The sequence below is a fragment of the Alosa pseudoharengus genome, unplaced genomic scaffold (assembly GCF_046254945.1).
Source record: "Alosa pseudoharengus isolate Yale_2024_CS ecotype anadromous, Long Island Sound unplaced genomic scaffold, YU_APseudo_1.1 YU_APseudo_1.1_scf_16, whole genome shotgun sequence".
Taxonomy (NCBI): domain Eukaryota; kingdom Metazoa; phylum Chordata; class Actinopteri; order Clupeiformes; family Clupeidae; genus Alosa; species Alosa pseudoharengus.
In genome coordinates, this window is record NW_027468630.1 from 30226498 (window position 1) to 30243997 (window position 17500).

Sequence of the window (17500 nt, forward strand, 5' to 3'; positions counted from 1 at the left end):
GTAAAGTAGCCATGGCAACAGCACATACACACAAACGCACACACACAGTTCTACTAAGGTGGATTTAATTCTATTTGCTTGATGATACCTACAGAGATCATAAAGGCCACATCTCAAATTGTGTGTGAAAACACTATTTTGGCTGAGTACACTCATCCACACGAGCAGCATGCTGATGGTGCAAGAGGTGTGAGGTGGTGCCTGAGTGAGGCCACGCCCACAGTGATGCCATCTGACGGGCCGTGACTCAGAAGGTGACACGCTGCCATTCCAAAACCATTCCAGACCCTGTGAGATACTTTTCAAATGGCACCTCTAGTCTAGTCACACATGCACCCAGACAGCAGCTGAACTGGGAACAGATACGGCCATGAGCACCAGCTCAAGGCCATAAGCTCTCCGCAGCGAGCGGCTGTCTCTCAGTCAGCCTGAGGCTAGTCACACCAAAGACATGTCAAGAGAAGTGTGGGGGGGGGGGGAGACAGAATATAGACCAACAGAGGCACAAAACAAAGGAGACAGTCAGAGACAGAAAGACAGACATTGATAGGTTGATACTGACAGATTGATTGATCAGTTTGATCACAGAGATTGATCAAAGTAGGAAGAGAAAGAGAAAAGTGGGGAAAGAGAGGCAGAAAGACAGAGAGGAGGGAGTAGGTGAACATGTGCTGCAAACAGTGCTGTGAGAGAAGAACTAGTACCTTCTCATCCTGGCATCACAGGCATAGCGTGAGAGGGGAGTGGAAACACAGATGCCACACAAATGATGTCATTAGAATGAGAACAAACTCGCCAACATTCAAAACATTCATTATTCATCCTGGCAAACTTCCCAGGCGTCCACCTAGGCCTAATCTAATCTTTTTTCTGTAGTGCCTATTGCCTGTTGCCTATTCTTTGTTCAGTGATGTGATTGGTCCTCCTACCTTGTGCTGCATGGCCTCTTTCTGGCTGACCAGCTGCGAGCGCAGGATCAGCACCTCTTCCTTGCGCACCTCCAGCTCCTCGTTGGAGGAGTTGAGCTGGTCCAGCAGCACCTTGTAGGCCGGCGAGCCCGGCACTGACGTGTTGGCCCCGGCGTTGCCGCCCAGCAGCTGACGCATCTCGTTCAGGTCGTGCTTCAGCTTCTTGTTCTCCGAATCCAGCTCCTGCCGCTAAAGGAGGGGAAGCGCACACACAACACAATGTTACTCCTAATTTCACATTCTACTGTGATCAAAACACACTCTAAGCTGTGCCACTATGGTCATGTGCTTGAGAGAACAACCCCTTCTGCTGAGGCCAACAATCACCGAAACCAAGGAACTGGCCATATGAGATAGGATGGGCAGTGGCTAGTGACTATAACAATAACTAAACTAAATCAGTTTTGTCCCCTAGATTTGCACAGTAACCGTATACCACTTTGTGCCATTCTGATTAACTTGAGAGACACTTGCCTAATAATTAATGAAATAAATCATATTTGATGTAATGAAATAAATCATATTTGATGTCACCATGCCAGCTTCAACAAAACCAAATCTTTGCTCATAACAAAAGAAGAACTTAAAGGAACTAACACTAACACTACATAAAAACTATCCCAAAATATGAAAGACTAAATACAAATAAAAACTGAAATAGTTGATAATATTATAATAACTGGTCCAGACGAGGACTGGTTGCAGTCAATAATAGAGGAGGTGTTTGGGCTCTACCTTAAGAGACTCATATTCCAACTCTGCACCACGAGCCTTCTTGTGTTCCTCATCATCCTAAAGGCAAGGGGAAGAGACGAGAGAAACTGACCCAAATGCATGTCAACAAGATTGTTCCATTTCCTCTACCAATTGCATTACTTACACTGTAAAGGAAAGCCTTGTTTAACTGAGCTACTGGCAAGATAGAAGCAAACTAACCTTGTTTAGTGGATACATTTCCAAAACTGTATTTCCTGTAAATGGTTGGCTTACCCTGGCTCTAGCCCGCTGAAACTGCTCCTCTTTGCGGTCGAGCTCGTTTTGCAGCGAATGCTTTTCCTGCTCCAGCTCGGTGACTCTCTTCTGCATCTTCAAGAAGGTGGACATGTCCCCTCCCCTGGTCATGTCCTGCATGAATGGGTAGGAGACGCAGAACAAAAAGACACAAACATGTTAAAGAGGCAAGACTGTTTGATTACGCAGGTTGAAAAATTTCTAAATCCACTGATACTTGTCTTTATACAAGCAATACTTCCACATGGGAGTACAATATGTGTGTGTACTACAGTCTTATGTGGAGTCTTTAGCAGAGATGTGATGTCACGAGTCACTAAAACGTTTTGACAATGTATCTGAGCAGGAAGTGATGTTCTCCTGACCTCCCCGGCACGGGATCCTTCCTCGGACTCGGCAAACTCTGAGATGTAGGTGCTTTCGGACTCGTTGCTGCTGTGAGTGGAATCGGTCCTCCTGTGGCCAGGCTTGGGCGCGTTCTGAGGGGGCAGAAGGGACGAGGTAAGAAAGGCAGATATGGACGCTGAATATCAGCCCTGTGGATTCTGGCCTCAATGACAGACTTAGGGTGTATATCATATATGGCGCTTTCTAAACAATGTTATAATGTTATCTGCAGCTAGGGATGTAACGATTACCGGTATAATGGTAAACCGCGATAAAAATGTTGACGATAATAATTACCGTTTTCATTTCAAACATCATGATTATCATTGTTGATTACCGTGGTGTGGAAACCGTGTGTTTAATCCTTCCCAGCTTCATCCGAGCCTGCTTTTGACATATAGTAGGCCTGGTACAATGGAACAAAACTGTACCCTACTGATTCTGTTGTCTAATTGATGGTTTTAACTACGATTCGGATAAGGCTACACCTGATTTTAAAAGGCGGAACTTTTTCACCGCAAAATGTGCACTGTATCATGTAGCCACTCTGCGTCTTTTTATGTTCACGTCCACATTAAATCCATTCCACTCACGTTATCAGGAGAATACAGTAGCCTAAAGTTTTATTTTGAACACTCACTTTGGTCTCACTCATTGCATCCAAATAACAGAAATAGCAAACTCCAAGTTATGGTAGGGTAAGTTAAGCTATAAGCACATAGCCAATTAAACATGAAGAAAAAAGTGAACGGGACACTTTTTGAAACTATTTCAGCTTTTGTAGGCCTATCAGTGCTTTTTGAACATATTGAACACACTTTTAGAAATACCGTGATTATACCGAAAACCTTGATAATTTTGGTCACTATAACCGTGAGGTTAAATTTTCATATTGTTACATCCCTATCTGCAGCAGTCAATTGATTATCCAGCCAGGTAGGCTGCAACAGTTACATTTAGTTATACGCTTAAACTACAAGATCATGTAACTGATCTACAACTCTATGGGAAGTTAGTTGTTTGGTGGCGTCCAATGCTAGCTGGCACGGTGCGCTGACTTGCTACACTCACCACACTGATGGACTCTTTGAGGTCGTCGTAGCGTTCCTCCAGGCGAAGGTGCTCGGTCAGGAGGTTCTGATAGCGGGAACGCTCCTCGTTCAAATCGCTCTCCAGCTGCTGGGTCTCTTCCTGCAGGGCGCGCTGCATCTTCTCTGTTTGGTGAATGTGGACAGACACAAGCCATTAGCATCAACACAAGCCATTAGCATCAACACAAGGCCTAGTCCGTGAGGCTTTGCTAGTTCACAGAGAATCATCCAGAAGCAGTGGCGTAAACAGTTAATATAAGCCACTCAGCTACTTAAATAAACTGAGATGAGACTCTTTAGTTGGTACAGTTAACTCTTTGAACAGACAAACACACAGTAGATGTAGTCAAATGAGGGTGTGAGAGCACACAAGAATGGAGCAAGAGCAAATCAATGCCATCATAAGGGCGTGAAGCCACATGAGGGTATCAACCTGTCATCTGCAGGCTCTGCTCCTGAATCAGGCGGTTCAGATCGTCTTTTTCGGTTTTCAGCATCCCATTCTGGTCTTTTAGCTCTGCCACCATCTGAAAATGTCACACACACACGCACACACACACACACACACAGTGTAAGGGTTCAACCTATCAACAGACACTAGAAATTTTGCAAGAGAAATGACTTCTTGCAAAGAGGAACTTAAAGAGGTAATATAGGATATACATGATATACTTTAATATAGTCCTATAAAGGAAGCTCCAAGAAGAAATACACTCTACAAAAGTCATTTAAGCAGAATTGATGTAAAACACACATGATACATAACATTTCTGAACAATAATGAAGCTACATGCTAAAATGAGACGATGTATAAAACTAGGCAACTATATCAAGAAAATGAGGTCTGAGTAAAGAGAGTGAGTTATTTGACCATATCATTTACACTGAAGAATTAGTAGGATAGGAGGCCTAGCGAGAATACTTGCAGCAATTCCCTGAAATTGAAAATGCTGCCATCTAGTGACACTACAGTTCAATTAATGTTGGAGCAATTTATTATCCTACACATAATGTTTCATTTTATTTGCATCAGTACTACATGACTAGCTACCTAGAAATAACAGTGCTGTTTCTGAACAGACTCCATACACACTACTGTGGACTACAAATGGGCTACATCTACCTAAACTATAGGCCTACTACATCTCACCTGCCGCAAAGACATGGTTTCTGGGCCATATACGCATCAACCTCCCATTTGACTTCCATGGACCCTGAATCATGATACACATGCTCTAATATCTCTGCATGCACAGTATAAATGAAAGGATCTACTGCATCTCAGGACATCTAGAAGGATCTTCATCTAATCTTCATCTAAAGTGATGGATACTATGGGACGAATGACTCAACTAAGCACAAGACATGGCGCATTCAAACTCTCAAGCAAACCCCCCCCCCCCCCATCCCCCTACACACACACACACACACACACCACATACTCACATGCAACATAAATCTACATTGATGGCATATTTGTTTTGTGCGTGTGTGTGTGTGAATTGTTCTAATTTATGGTAGTCTGAGATCATGTTTTGCAGATAGCAAGACATAAGGTGGCAATGTACCCAGACGAGTAGTGTCTTGTATAACATAACTGGCTCTGAACATTGTTTGTATAGGCCTGCTGGTGTTGCATAAATCTATCAGTGGGACTATTATTAGTACAAAAGTGTGTGTGTGTGTGTGTGTGCAGAGGGCCGCCCGCCTGCAGTACCTTCTCCATCTCGTCGCGGTACTTCTCGGCCCAGTCCTCGATCACCTTCTTCTCGCTCTGGGTGGTCTGCAGCTCCTTGCGCAGACGGGCCAGCTCCTCCAGCAGCGAGGTCACCTTGTTGGCGTTGGTCTTGGCCTCCTCCTCGGCCGTGCGCAGCCGAGTCAACTCCTTGCGCAGACGCTCGCTCTCGACTGCGTGGGAGCTCTCCAGGCCGTTCAGCCGCTCGTTCATCGCACGGTTGTCTTTGCTCTGTCCAGAAATGAAGAGATGCAGGTTAACATGTGCGGGACACCACATTTTCACACACACACACACACACACACACACACACACACACACACACACACACACACACACATTTACAAACACAAACATTTACAAACACAAAAACAGTGCTAAGAATTTAGTATCAGAAATGTAAGATTTAGTTATTATTGTCAGTGGCATTTGTATTCATAACATATCTAACATATGCATAACAAGTGCTTAACACTTGGATCTCCCCCTCCAGCACCATCTCTGGCCACAGAAAGGTCATGGCCTGAACTCTCACTGGGTTGGCACTTGGGGGGGCAGTACAGAGTGAGCTCATCCTCAGTCCAGAGCACCTGACACAGAGCTGACTGACTGCTCCAGTCAAGCGGTCAGCACTCTAGAGGCATGTGATGGGCAATCTCCAGAACACAGACGCAGTGTTTGGGACCGACACAGTCTGCCAAATGACAATCAATTACAGACGAAAATGTCTTCACTGACAAGATCTCCTCTCTCCACCACATGGGAAGTGGGAATAGGGCACATCTTCCTCTGTCTACAAAAGACTCCTAAAAGTGTCACCTGAAGCTATGGCTTCCCACAGCTCAAACCTCTGGTCACAGGTGTACGTGGACTCACCTGCTCGTCGATGCGCCGCTGCAGCTGCATGATCTTGTTCTCCATGCCGATGTTGAGCTTCTTGTAGTGCTCCACGGAGCGCGCCTCGATCTTGAGCTTCTTGAGCTCGCGCCTGGCCTTCATGCGCCGGAAGCAGCACTGCAGGTACACGATGGCCTCCAGCGATCGCTTGTACCACTGCCGGGCCAGCCATCCTCGCACCATCTTCTGGATCAGCACTGCCTTGTGCTCCCGCACGAGCTGGACACACAAAGAGAGGCAGGCAGACAGACAGACAGACAGGCAGACAAAGAGGAGACAAGATGGTGAGCAGCTGGTCAAACCACCAAAACAGTGAAAAAGACGACTGCAGCAAACCTTTCTTTTAATCCTCATTCTGTTCAGACCACAGCCCAAATAACAGGGTGACACAGTGTGGGCTTAAACACACAGAGAGAGAGAGAGAGAGAGAGCGAGAGAGAGAGAGAAAAACAGAGAGAGCGAGAGAGAGAGAGAAAAACAGAGAGAGAAACAGACAGAGATAAACTGGGAGGAGTGGGAGGCTTTGCTGGTGGCAGAAGAGTGTGTTTGTGGTGTGTGTGTGTGTGTGTGTAACAGAAGAGACAGAGGGCAGCTGCTTCAGTCTGTCAGTGGGAGAGTCCCTAAACTCACCCCAACCTGGCCTGTGCCAGTGCACATGATCAGTTAGCACAAGTAACATAGCAAACAGAGGAACAGCAAACATGGTCATAAATATAATCCTATATTCTGTACATTACATCTCATCTCACCCACAACTCTAGCTTACTAACCATCCACTAAATGGTGCAGAAATGACACACATTCATAGTGCTGAGGTTGAGTTTAAGTATGATGTCTAGTTCATTCTAATCATACCTGAAATGATTCAAGGGACTATGTGGTGTTTAAACTAGGCTGCCAAAAGGCCCACATGCTCTGTGCTTCCAACTTGTTTAATGAGTAGTGCATTAAAACAAACAGACATGAACAAACTACCTCCTTCAAATGAGATTATTGGAGTTGATGAATCACAGAGTGAGGCAGGCTGGAGGCCCTTAGGATGCATGTATGTATGTGCTGTATGAGTGAAGGCTGCTTACCCCTTTGTAATGTACTGTATGAGTGCAGGCTCTTACCCTTTTGTAATGTGCTGTATGAGTGAAGGCTGCTTACCCCTTTGTAATGCTGGCGGGCCATGTAGGCCCTGAGGATGCACTGCATTGCAAGAGCAGCTGCCTTCTTGCGTTTGAATCGTGTTCTCTCCGTGTACATGCGCTGGTACTTCTGAATGATGATGGCTGCACGAGTCCTACGCATGAACTTGACCAGCCTACAAAAATCCCAGGAACAGTTATTTGATGCACTCCTTGTTTCTTCATATGCAGGCATTTTGTTCCGTACTATTATTTTTATTATTGTTGTTGTTATTGTTATTTTATGATTTGTAAAGCACTCTGGCTCAACCCTGTTGCATTAAATGTGCTCTGAAAATAAACTGACTTGACTTGACTGTCGCATAGCATAACCACACTGAATCTGTTAAATATGCCATTTCATTGAGTCATATTTCTCGTTCAAAATAACAAAACAATGTGAGCAACAGAAAAAAAAAGAAACTGGACTTCCGACAAAAGTTCTGCTCAAAATGTTGCACCATATTGCGCTGCATAGTTTCAACAGTCTCAAGTCTCATCCAGTAAGGACTTCTGCTAACGTTTGCTGGCATACTGTAGCAAGCACTAAGGACATGGGGTTAGGACACATTTCCCTCTTTCTTTCACTCTGACACAAATTGTTACCTTTATTATTTATCCAAATAATATGGGCAAAATATGTGTATAGCCCACATATTAAGTTACAGTTTATACTATAATTCTACATAGGACATATTGTAGTCACCTGTGTCAATGCAAAGACTTGGGGCCCCTGTAGAAGTATACGGTAACCCTGTACTATTGAGACAGCAGTTCCATTTGGAGTACTGATGTGATGCTTTACATAAAATGAACTTAACCCATGACGTGTTGCTGTGTTAAGGCAGAATTCTGACTGTGAGAGAAGTGTGGTCCTCACCGCCCTGTGGAACTGTACTGTGACTGCGCAGCCTAACGTGTTGCTGCATATCAATGTAACTATACAGTACACACAAGCACAAGTTTAAACTTCATGTAAATGTTATCAATGTTATTTATCACTCTGCCACAATGCTGCTGCTACTACTACTCTGTCAGAAGGTTACGCTAGGACTATGTAAATATACAACACAACTACCTCTATTTTTTTGATATATGTTCTATATTTCTATATTTTGATATATGTTCTATATTTCAGTCTGGCACTTTAATGTCTGTATGTGGTATGTCTGTATATTTTTATTTTTTATTGTCTATGGCTATGTCTATGTCTAAAGTATGTCTATGTCTGTATTTAAAGTATGTCTATGTCTGCATGGGAAAGTAAGAAACGAAATTTCAATTCTTTGTATGACCAGTGCATGTAAAGAAATTGACAATAAAGCCGACTTGACTTGACTTGACTCACGAATCATGTCCTATGAAAAACACCCCGTAGGGTTGGGTCTACTCACCGGCGGGCCTGGTATCCACGCACGTGTCTCTGGATGTTGATGGCGGCTTTCTTCATTCGCAGGTACTTCTTACGAGCCAGCCAGCAGCGGATGGTCTTCTGGATGCGGATGCAGGCGGCGCGGAGTTTGTCCGCTCTGAGCTTTTCCAGGTAGGCCACCTGACCCGCCCGGAAGAAGATCTTGGTCTTACCAAACTGGTACTTGTCAGGATCCTGGGGGAAGGACACCAAGAGCACATCTTAACATCCTGAAGTATCAAAGTGTTTTCTTTACTTGACAATAGGGTAACTTGTCAGTAAAGTAGCTTACATTAGAAATAAGACTTAATTAAACTGCCTGCAGTGTTTAAAGTGAAAAAGAGATATTTGAAGTTGGTCTAACTGAATTAGAGTTACAATGCTCTTCTATCTTAAAGGGTTAACGTGAGACAAAAAAACAACAACTAGTTTTATGAATGTACTAAAAAACTGTGTACAATAAGCAGCACATGCTGACATCCAGTGATGACTAAAATGTGCTTGTTTTCAATGTCAACAAAACAAGATGTCAGCACATTCTGTTTTTGGCAAAGCTTGCAATAATTAAGCATGAAAAGCAAATATGCCGTCACAAATATGATCCCTTTAGAGCAGTGAGGCTAAAAAAGTGATGCTCTCTTTGGACTCCATAAAACTGATCAAGGCATGGCCCCAGCTGTGGCGCAACTGGCTGGGGCACCTGCACCGTACGCCGGCGACCCGGGTTCGATTCCCGCCCCGTGGTCCTTTCCAGATCCCACCCCTGCTCTCTCTCCCATTTGCTTCCTGTCACTCTCCACTGTCACTATCATTAAAGGTATAAAAAGGCCAAAAAAATATATACTTAAAAAAAAAAAAAAAAAAAACTGATCAAGGAATCTGGCCAAATACGACCAAGAACCAATGAGTTGCTAACCTTTAATTTCATACATTTGAAATCACTCAGCAAAAGCACTGGTCAAAGAGAGTCTGCTGCTGCTGTACCTGCACAAGTTGTTCCAGCACATTTTTGCAAGTCAGCTTCTTATCTGCCAGAACGTCTTTCTGCTTCATTAGAACACGGTACCGGCTGAAGAACTCCTGATAGGTCCACCTGTTCCCAGCAACACACAAACATATACAGTTAAGCTTATATACTGAGCTAGCCCATAACCTGAAGGAAACTCCACACTTATAGCATGCCTGCACACACTGGTGTGTGAGTGACTAGTGCTGGCTGAGTTACAGCGCACTGGGGGGTGGTGTTTTGGTGTACACTACGGTGATGTTTGGTGCACAGTACCGGGATGGGAAGCCAGCAGCCGAGATGCGGATCGTCTCCAGCACGCCACAGGCTCTAAGCTGCTGTACCGCCCTCTTGGGGTCAAATCTGAAAACAACAGAATTATCATTATTAAGTGTCATCATCACTATTCTCTTCAGTGTCAACACCACATTTTTTTAAATCAGAAAATGGTAGAAAAACAAAGAGTAAGGTTGCTCACGTGAAGGCGTGCTTGAAGTCATTGGGCTTGATGCAGCGTACATAGTGGGGTGTTGTTGCATTTAGAGTCTCCATTAGTAGATGAAGTGAGTTCCGGAACTGGGGAGAAGGAATTGCAAATTCATTTACAGGTGCACTTGGTGACTCAATGTAGCAAGCAACTGTGTTTTAGGACAGAGACTATTCCAATGTGCCTTTAACCGCATATCTTTGACAGGGTTGAATGTAAATATCTGTGCATTACAGACACACCTGGAGACCAACAGTCTTCTTATGTTCCTTGCTGGAACTGGGCCGGCCCTTGTCAGGCTTGACACTGAGAACGCGCTTCCCTGTTGTGGCTCCAGTGGGGGTGGTGGCCTTCCCCTCATCTTGAAACAGCTCCACCAAGAGGTCAAACTGGGTACAGCAGCCAATTCCATTAGAACCACAAGCCCCTCTGGTGATGAGGTCTATTATCAGCTCTAATTATGGCTGATGGTAAAAGCCAGCAAGCATGGTTACAGTCTTTATGAAAGAAATTAAACATCCAAAAATCACAACTGCCTGCAGCTCTGAACTATCATTTGGTAAGTACCGTACTATTATTGCACACAGCGGAGATGCCACTGCAAAGCAAATTGGTCCTTAAAAACATGCAGTAGGGAGTATTACTGTTAAATCAGAGCACAGAGAAAATGGGCACATGCTAAAGAGGGAAAACTGGTTAGAGTTTCAAACACACACGCTTAGTCCTCCCAGTGGATCGTCTCGGGGCAGGCCAGCGTCCAGGGCCGCAGTTAAACGTACAGTACGCTGCTGCTACTGCTGCTCTATGGAGACACTGGGCCTACTGCACAGGCCATGAAGCTGCAGCAGCATGCTTCCCTCTCTGGTTGCCGTTAGCAGCACTACTGCAGCCACACATCATGCTGAGGGAGCACAATCATTTCTACCTCCTTCCCTCTCTCCTCCTCTCCTCCCCTCCTCCCTCCCTCCCTCCATCCATCCATCCATCCATCCATCCATCCATCACTGCCTTTCTCCTTCATGCAGACCCCGTCCCTTCCTGTAGCCCAGCTGTGAAACCGCAGTGAGGCAGAATGGAAGAGTGTGGTGGTTAACAAGTTAGAGGAGGAGAGAGAGAGAGAGAATAAACCAGAGAGAGAAAAGTCATAGGGACAAGAGGGAGAGAGCTTTTACCTTCTGCAGGGACAGAGGTTGTCATGGTGGGACACAACACACACACACACACATGAACAACACAAGGAGAAAATAACATGATCGTAAAACAAAGGATTTACACAAACGAAGCAAATCTCTAACACTGCATGCATCTTGCACTACAAAGTATTAAATGTCCATAAACACCTTTATGGCTTCTCAGGCTAAACCAGGTTATCATAACAGCTGTTGTGTCCGAGCTGTTGTCATGGGTCAGAAGTGCAAGATGAATTTGAGGTGCTGAAATTCATTTGCGGTCTTCCTCTGTCGTATAAGATGAGGGAATGGATAAAACTGTGGGATAAAACTGGCTCTGATTTAGCGGAGTGTAGTGAACTCACGATTGCCACAAGGGCCAATCAGAAATCAAAGCAACACACAGGGGAGTGGAGACATGAGGGTTATACCACAGTGAGATGAATGTGCCAGTAATGGGACTAAATGAATGGCATGAGAGTCAAATTCAAACAAACGCTCAAATGTATGATGACATGGAATACTGCTGATTTCCAACAGCTATGAATAAAATGATTAGTGATCATTTACTGATATTATCATTAATCTAGGAATTTGGAAATAGTATTAGGGAAGCAAATTGGGTTTACTTTGTAGTTTACTGTATCTATGGTTTATTTTATTAATACCTAGTAGTTATGGATTAGCGTAACCTTGTTTTAAACCCTTACCCCATCTGATCACAGAACCTGTGTCTTTAAGGAGAAAACACTCAGTCAGAGGACAGTACTTTTCTGTCACATAGTTCTCAACTGTGAATGACCATCTTATATGTTGGCCTCATTGGCCACATGGCCTGACCAGAGCGTTCTATAACAAGGGCCTGTTTCAAACATCACAACATGCATGAACACGAAACAGACATAATGTATCCAATAGTAAAGGAAACAAAGTTGTGTCATTTGAGCATGTCACTGAGCCAGCGTTGTTGATTACTCGGACATCCTCATTGAATTAGGGCCGAGGCACTTTTAGGCCACTCTGAGCGATCAGCTGTCCTGCGTGCCTGAGAAGCCCTGCACCTCCCTGCTTATTTCAGCCCTGTGCTCCTACAACCCTGTGTCCATGTCCCATTATTTAATTCATCTTTGTGCAATCAGCTGTGGCCATGGGAAAGAAAAAAAAAAGAGTAGATTGGATTTAAAGCTTAGCCCCTTTCCCAGAGGAATTACCTCCCTGATCTTTTTGGCCAAAACACACCAGAAGCTGAGGACAAACCTTCCCACCAGCAAGAGACTGGACAACTGGCTACCTGGACTCTGGTATTTCTGTTGTATTTTTAATTCAAATACTGAATCTTGTATTTTGCTTTTAGCAACATCTTTTGCTATTAGCAACATCTAGCTTTATAGGAGTTTGCTCTCAGAGGACAGACATCAACATGACTGTTGGTGACTAAAACAGACAAAACATGTGTTTCATGTTATGATGGAGAGAAAAAGACTTTCACCTCATTAACACCAAAACATTTGGGTTCTGAAGCTCTGTTTTTCAGCAAATGTAATGCCTACTTTGAGAGATGGTATTGCTCGTCTTGACTTGCACATACACTTCCTGAACTCCAGGTGGCATCAAAAGCTTGACTAAACAAACAGTTTTTTCCTTTCCCTTTTTTTTTTTAAAGGTCATCACAGCAAAAACATGATTCTGGAAAATTTCCACCACAGCTCTCAGGATTTTTCTCTGCGTGTCTCTCTCCGCTACCAGTACTACAATATACATGTGGAATTGCTACAACCTCACTCCATCAGACCACGTTCTCCTCTTAGGGGCTAAAAATAGAGCTCCACACATAGAGCAACGTGGGGGCAGACAGAGCTGGAGTGAGAGAGACGAACCTTGCTTGCTTTGAGGACATGAATCTGCTCCTCGTTCACGGTGTCTTTGTTTTTCTCCAGGAAGCCATCGCACTGGTACTCCACCTGAGGGGACAGACACAGCAGACGGTGACTATCAGCGCACCCTCGTCCGGCCGACTCATAATCTCTGATTAGCACCCTCCAGGTCTTATCTCTGGGTCAAGTCATCTAAAGCACGGCAGGCCTCGCCTCCCGAACACAATTGGCCCTATGGGATCATATTTACAGATCAAGAAGACCCAGCACAGGTGACCTGGGTGCATAACTCATAATGCTAGATTCGAAGGAAGCCTTTGCAGGAGTGGGTTTGTGTTAAAGAATGGGCAGATTGGATGGCCCTGGGATGGCAAGTCCAGACAGCTTTTAAGCGCAAGCCGGGGAGAGGTCTAAGTGCAGTTTCCTGACACAGGCTATCAGCCCTTTCCCTCTAGCGTTCTCTCAGGGGTAACATGAAACTGAGGCTAAAACTGGCTTAGGGACTGGGTCAGCCAAGAACTCAGAGGGGTGAGTCACAAATGGGACTTTATTATCAGGTAGAGCTGGAGAGCAAGAGGGCAAGTCTCTTTAATACAAAGCACACAAACATGCACATACACACAAACACCAGCAGTGTGGTCAATGTCTGAAAAACCTCTTTGAGAGGCAGTGAGCGTGATAAGAGTCACATGTGGGATACCTTATCAGCAAAATGCTGAATGATGAAGGCCCTGTTGGACATCCGTGGCTTTTGGAACAGTGCACATGTCTTCAGGTGAGTGTTGTACAACTTCTGGGCCCATGAGTCATCAGACCCCTTTGGCATCTGGGATTGGGACAGGAGGGGAACAAATCAGTGGTTCTCATGGGGAATCAAAAGACCAGAGAGAGAGAGGTAGTACCGCTACAAAACAAGCCTGACCCACCCCACACACTATATTAGATATATAGAACACAGTATATTCACAACATGGTCTACGCTTCATCTGCACAGCAGGTCAAATTGTCCAATGAAGCACAAATGACATGTCATGCATGGTGCCCTCTCTTTACCTTGCACTCTTCATCCAGCAGGTCCAGGATTCCCATCTTGGCCTCAATAAGATTGATGCACGGCTGATTATCATAGAAATCTATAAGTGTCCAGGGGATCTGCTCCTTCATGTACTCTTCCTGTTCCAGTTTAAACACATGCTACACAGAGAGAGAGAGAGAGAGAGAGAGAGAGAGAGAGAGAGAGAGAGAGAGAGAGAGAGAGAGAGAGAGAGAGAGAGAGAAAGAGAGAGAGAGAGAGATGGCAGAGGTCAGGGTGGTATAATGCTGAGGCATTCTCTGTGAAGCGTTCTGGACGATTAAAGCCTTTACACAGCAGATATCAAAGGTACTAGCTGGCAAGACCTCATCTTACGCTGTTGCATTAGTAGATTAGCTGTATCTACATAGTGCTAAATATGTGATAACATTATGTATTTGGAATTTATGTTTGGGTCATTTGCAGGGAGAAACTGCTTTAAGATGGACTTACCATGTTAAATTGCTGTTGAAGCTTTTCATTTGCGTAATTTATACAGAACTGCTCAAAGCTGTTGATCTCAAATGTCTCAAACCTTAGTTCCAAAAAAAGTGAAATCCAAAAATTAATAACATGTCCCAAGACAGCATATTTTTTGGTTTAAAGCCACAATATATGACTTGGATTTCATACTTCATTAACATCATAAGAGGGAATTCTACCGGCAAATTGATATCGATAGGATACGGCACATCCCTACCCACCCGTAAATATCCAGGACTCCAATGAAAGAGTGCTGCTTGACGTTGGCGTGCAGGGCTTTATTCACGTGATCCACGATCCAGTTGAACAGCTTGGCGTATATGTGCTTGGCCAGGGCATCGCGGGCATTGGTGGCCTGGATCTTGGGGATGGTTTTGATGTACGTCTCTGTTGCTGTTTTCAATTTTTTGTGACAGAGCCAATGGGACATGTCCTGGTAGGTCACACCCATAAGCTCACAAAATGTTGTAAGATGGCCATTGTTGGGCTGTTGAAGAAAGGTATACACAAGCAGCATTGGCAGGGCTTTACTGATGTAAGGTCCTCAGACTCAGACAGACTCACTCACTTTTCAAAAATATGAAATTTTCATGCATTTCATGCATCAATTATTGTTATATATTGTTAATACTATGTGAAGTTAATATTATAAATGTTGCAAACTATTTTTACAGCCACATGTAGAAGTGCACTTAAGCCTTATTAGCAGGATAAACCTCTAGTGGTGAACGTTTATATAAATCACATCGCTATAAATGTCATATGAAGACCATCAGTAAAACTTTAAAAGGTTAAAAAGACTTGTGAGAAAACAACCAAAATGTTCTTTTCTGCATCCGTATCACAGGACTAATCCTGACCACCATTTGCAAGGGGACTATTAATGCCCACATCAGACTTACCGGGATGGTACTACTGTCTGCATCACGGTCCTTCACCTCCACATTTCCAAGATGGAGGATTGCAGCAAGAATGTGGAAGAGTCCCATTTGATATGATTCATTGATACCTGGTATCAAAGACAGGGCAGATATTTACATCATAACATATGCTTTTAATAACAATAATAGATAATCAGGAAACATCCGTACAAAACTCCAAAAATGCATAGACAAAACATATTTTTGATGGACAACCTTACCTAGCAATGTGAAAGCTTGTCTAGTATTGGACATCTCCTTGGCATCATTTACACCATCTATGACAGGGTTCCCGCCCTGCTTGGTGTAGAGGAAGTCATTTGCGCTGCCTAAAGATGAAATATCAATATAAATCAGAGATGGTACTGAGGAGCAGAATGATTACTTTAATGGCTTTACATTGGTAATGATTTTATGCATGGCCATTTACAGTGTGATATATGTCCCACATGGTAATGAACTTAGAGCCAGTGGTCACTGATCCACATTCATGCGCAGCTCAACAGCATGAGAAAATGTCACACGTGATGGCCTAGTAACGACTGTGAAGTCAATCAGGCGTCCCCATCTTATAGACTGTCTGGGATGTAAATGTAGCCGGAGTGGTCCTCTGTTCACATGGAGCAGGGAATAGCAGGCTCCACATGAACACTCCCAGCTGTCACAAGGAAGAGCGGAACTGAGCGATTCAGGCGTCAGTGTCGACTGGATCCGCAACCAAACCACACACAAACAAAGCCGTCTTCACAGATTAAAGACAAGATGCGCTGTTGCCAGGCAACCAGGACCTGATGGCGTGACTCCCCCCCCCCCCAAACCCGACCCCTTATTTAAGAGGCATTAGTTGTTCAGGAAGCCAGCTGAGGGGGTAGACAGTGCCAGCAGTGTGTGAATGAGTGTGTGTGTAGGCATATTAGTGTCTGAATGTTTAAAACAAAACACTGTCCTGACAAAGTGAGTTGTGTGGTCTTCTAAAACACTATTTGTGATTTGAACTTTCTCCTGTGGAGTTTGCTGCTGCAGGACTCAACCTCCTCTCTGCAAAGTGATCTAAATGCACTGCTAAGGTTGTGCTCTTAAGGGTTAGGTGACTTACCCAGCTTGAGGGCTTTCAACTCAGGTAAATGGGAGGAGGCACACAGCTGATAGAAGATATGGTAGTTTCGTTCTTCATCCGCCTAGAAAGCAAGCATATTAAAATCTGTCAAACACATGAGGTAATCCACTGTGAGCTGACCTAGGGTGAGGCTGACAAGTGACCACTAGAGACAGACAGGGTGTTTGTGAATTAGCAAGCTTACGGAGTCATTCTTCACAAGGACCTGGAGATTTGCTTTGCACAACTTGCAACCATTCATTGACAACATTACAAACATATTTTAATTTGCAAGCATATATGTAGAAATACATGATGCTCAATTCAACTGATTATTCAACACATGATAATCAATTAATCCCTGAGCTAAGAGGTTCCTTGTCTGAAATATGATGCAGTGATATAAGTTAACAGCATTTTAAGAGAGAGATAAACTAAATTCAGTGTAGACTTCACACATTTCTGTGCCTGTGACTAAAGTAGGCCTCTCTATGCCCGTCTGCGCCCTTGACAAGCACAAGAGAGAGGCTGAGGGAGGGAGAGAGAGAATGAGAGAGAGAGAGAGAATGAGACAGACAGAGAGAAAGAGAGAGAAGACTCCTGTCACATCTCATTTCACCCACCAGTGAAGATGCTAAGTCCCTTGGTCTCCCGTTCACCTGACTGCTGGCGCTGTGGCACCAGGCCCAGACTGGAGACGGTGGGGGCCTGTAGGTGGGAC

The 17500-nt window shown here is 44.3% G+C and overlaps 1 protein-coding gene across 2 annotated transcripts in view; it reads right to left on the minus strand.

Annotated features, from left to right (window-relative positions):
* The window catches only part of myo5aa (myosin VAa), a 44639-nt gene that overhangs the window by 9989 nt on the left and 17150 nt on the right, over positions 1-17500 (minus strand). For both annotated transcript variants that reach the window (XM_076287685.1, XM_076287686.1), the window contains exons 7-28: positions 16780-16861; positions 15905-16012; positions 15666-15772; positions 14985-15250; positions 14734-14815; positions 14262-14402; positions 13909-14034; positions 13212-13295; positions 10408-10554; positions 10157-10254; positions 9955-10041; positions 9657-9765; positions 8656-8867; positions 7242-7398; positions 6069-6308; positions 5175-5423; positions 3891-3984; positions 3438-3580; positions 2345-2458; positions 1959-2093; positions 1704-1760; positions 930-1157 (exon numbers count right to left, since the gene is read on the minus strand). In XM_076287685.1, the coding sequence (XP_076143800.1) occupies positions 930-1157; positions 1704-1760; positions 1959-2093; positions 2345-2458; positions 3438-3580; positions 3891-3984; positions 5175-5423; positions 6069-6308; positions 7242-7398; positions 8656-8867; positions 9657-9765; positions 9955-10041; positions 10157-10254; positions 10408-10554; positions 13212-13295; positions 13909-14034; positions 14262-14402; positions 14734-14815; positions 14985-15250; positions 15666-15772; positions 15905-16012; positions 16780-16861 (3066 nt within the window). The remainder of the gene's footprint in view (positions 1-929; positions 1158-1703; positions 1761-1958; positions 2094-2344; positions 2459-3437; positions 3581-3890; positions 3985-5174; positions 5424-6068; positions 6309-7241; positions 7399-8655; positions 8868-9656; positions 9766-9954; positions 10042-10156; positions 10255-10407; positions 10555-13211; positions 13296-13908; positions 14035-14261; positions 14403-14733; positions 14816-14984; positions 15251-15665; positions 15773-15904; positions 16013-16779; positions 16862-17500) is intronic.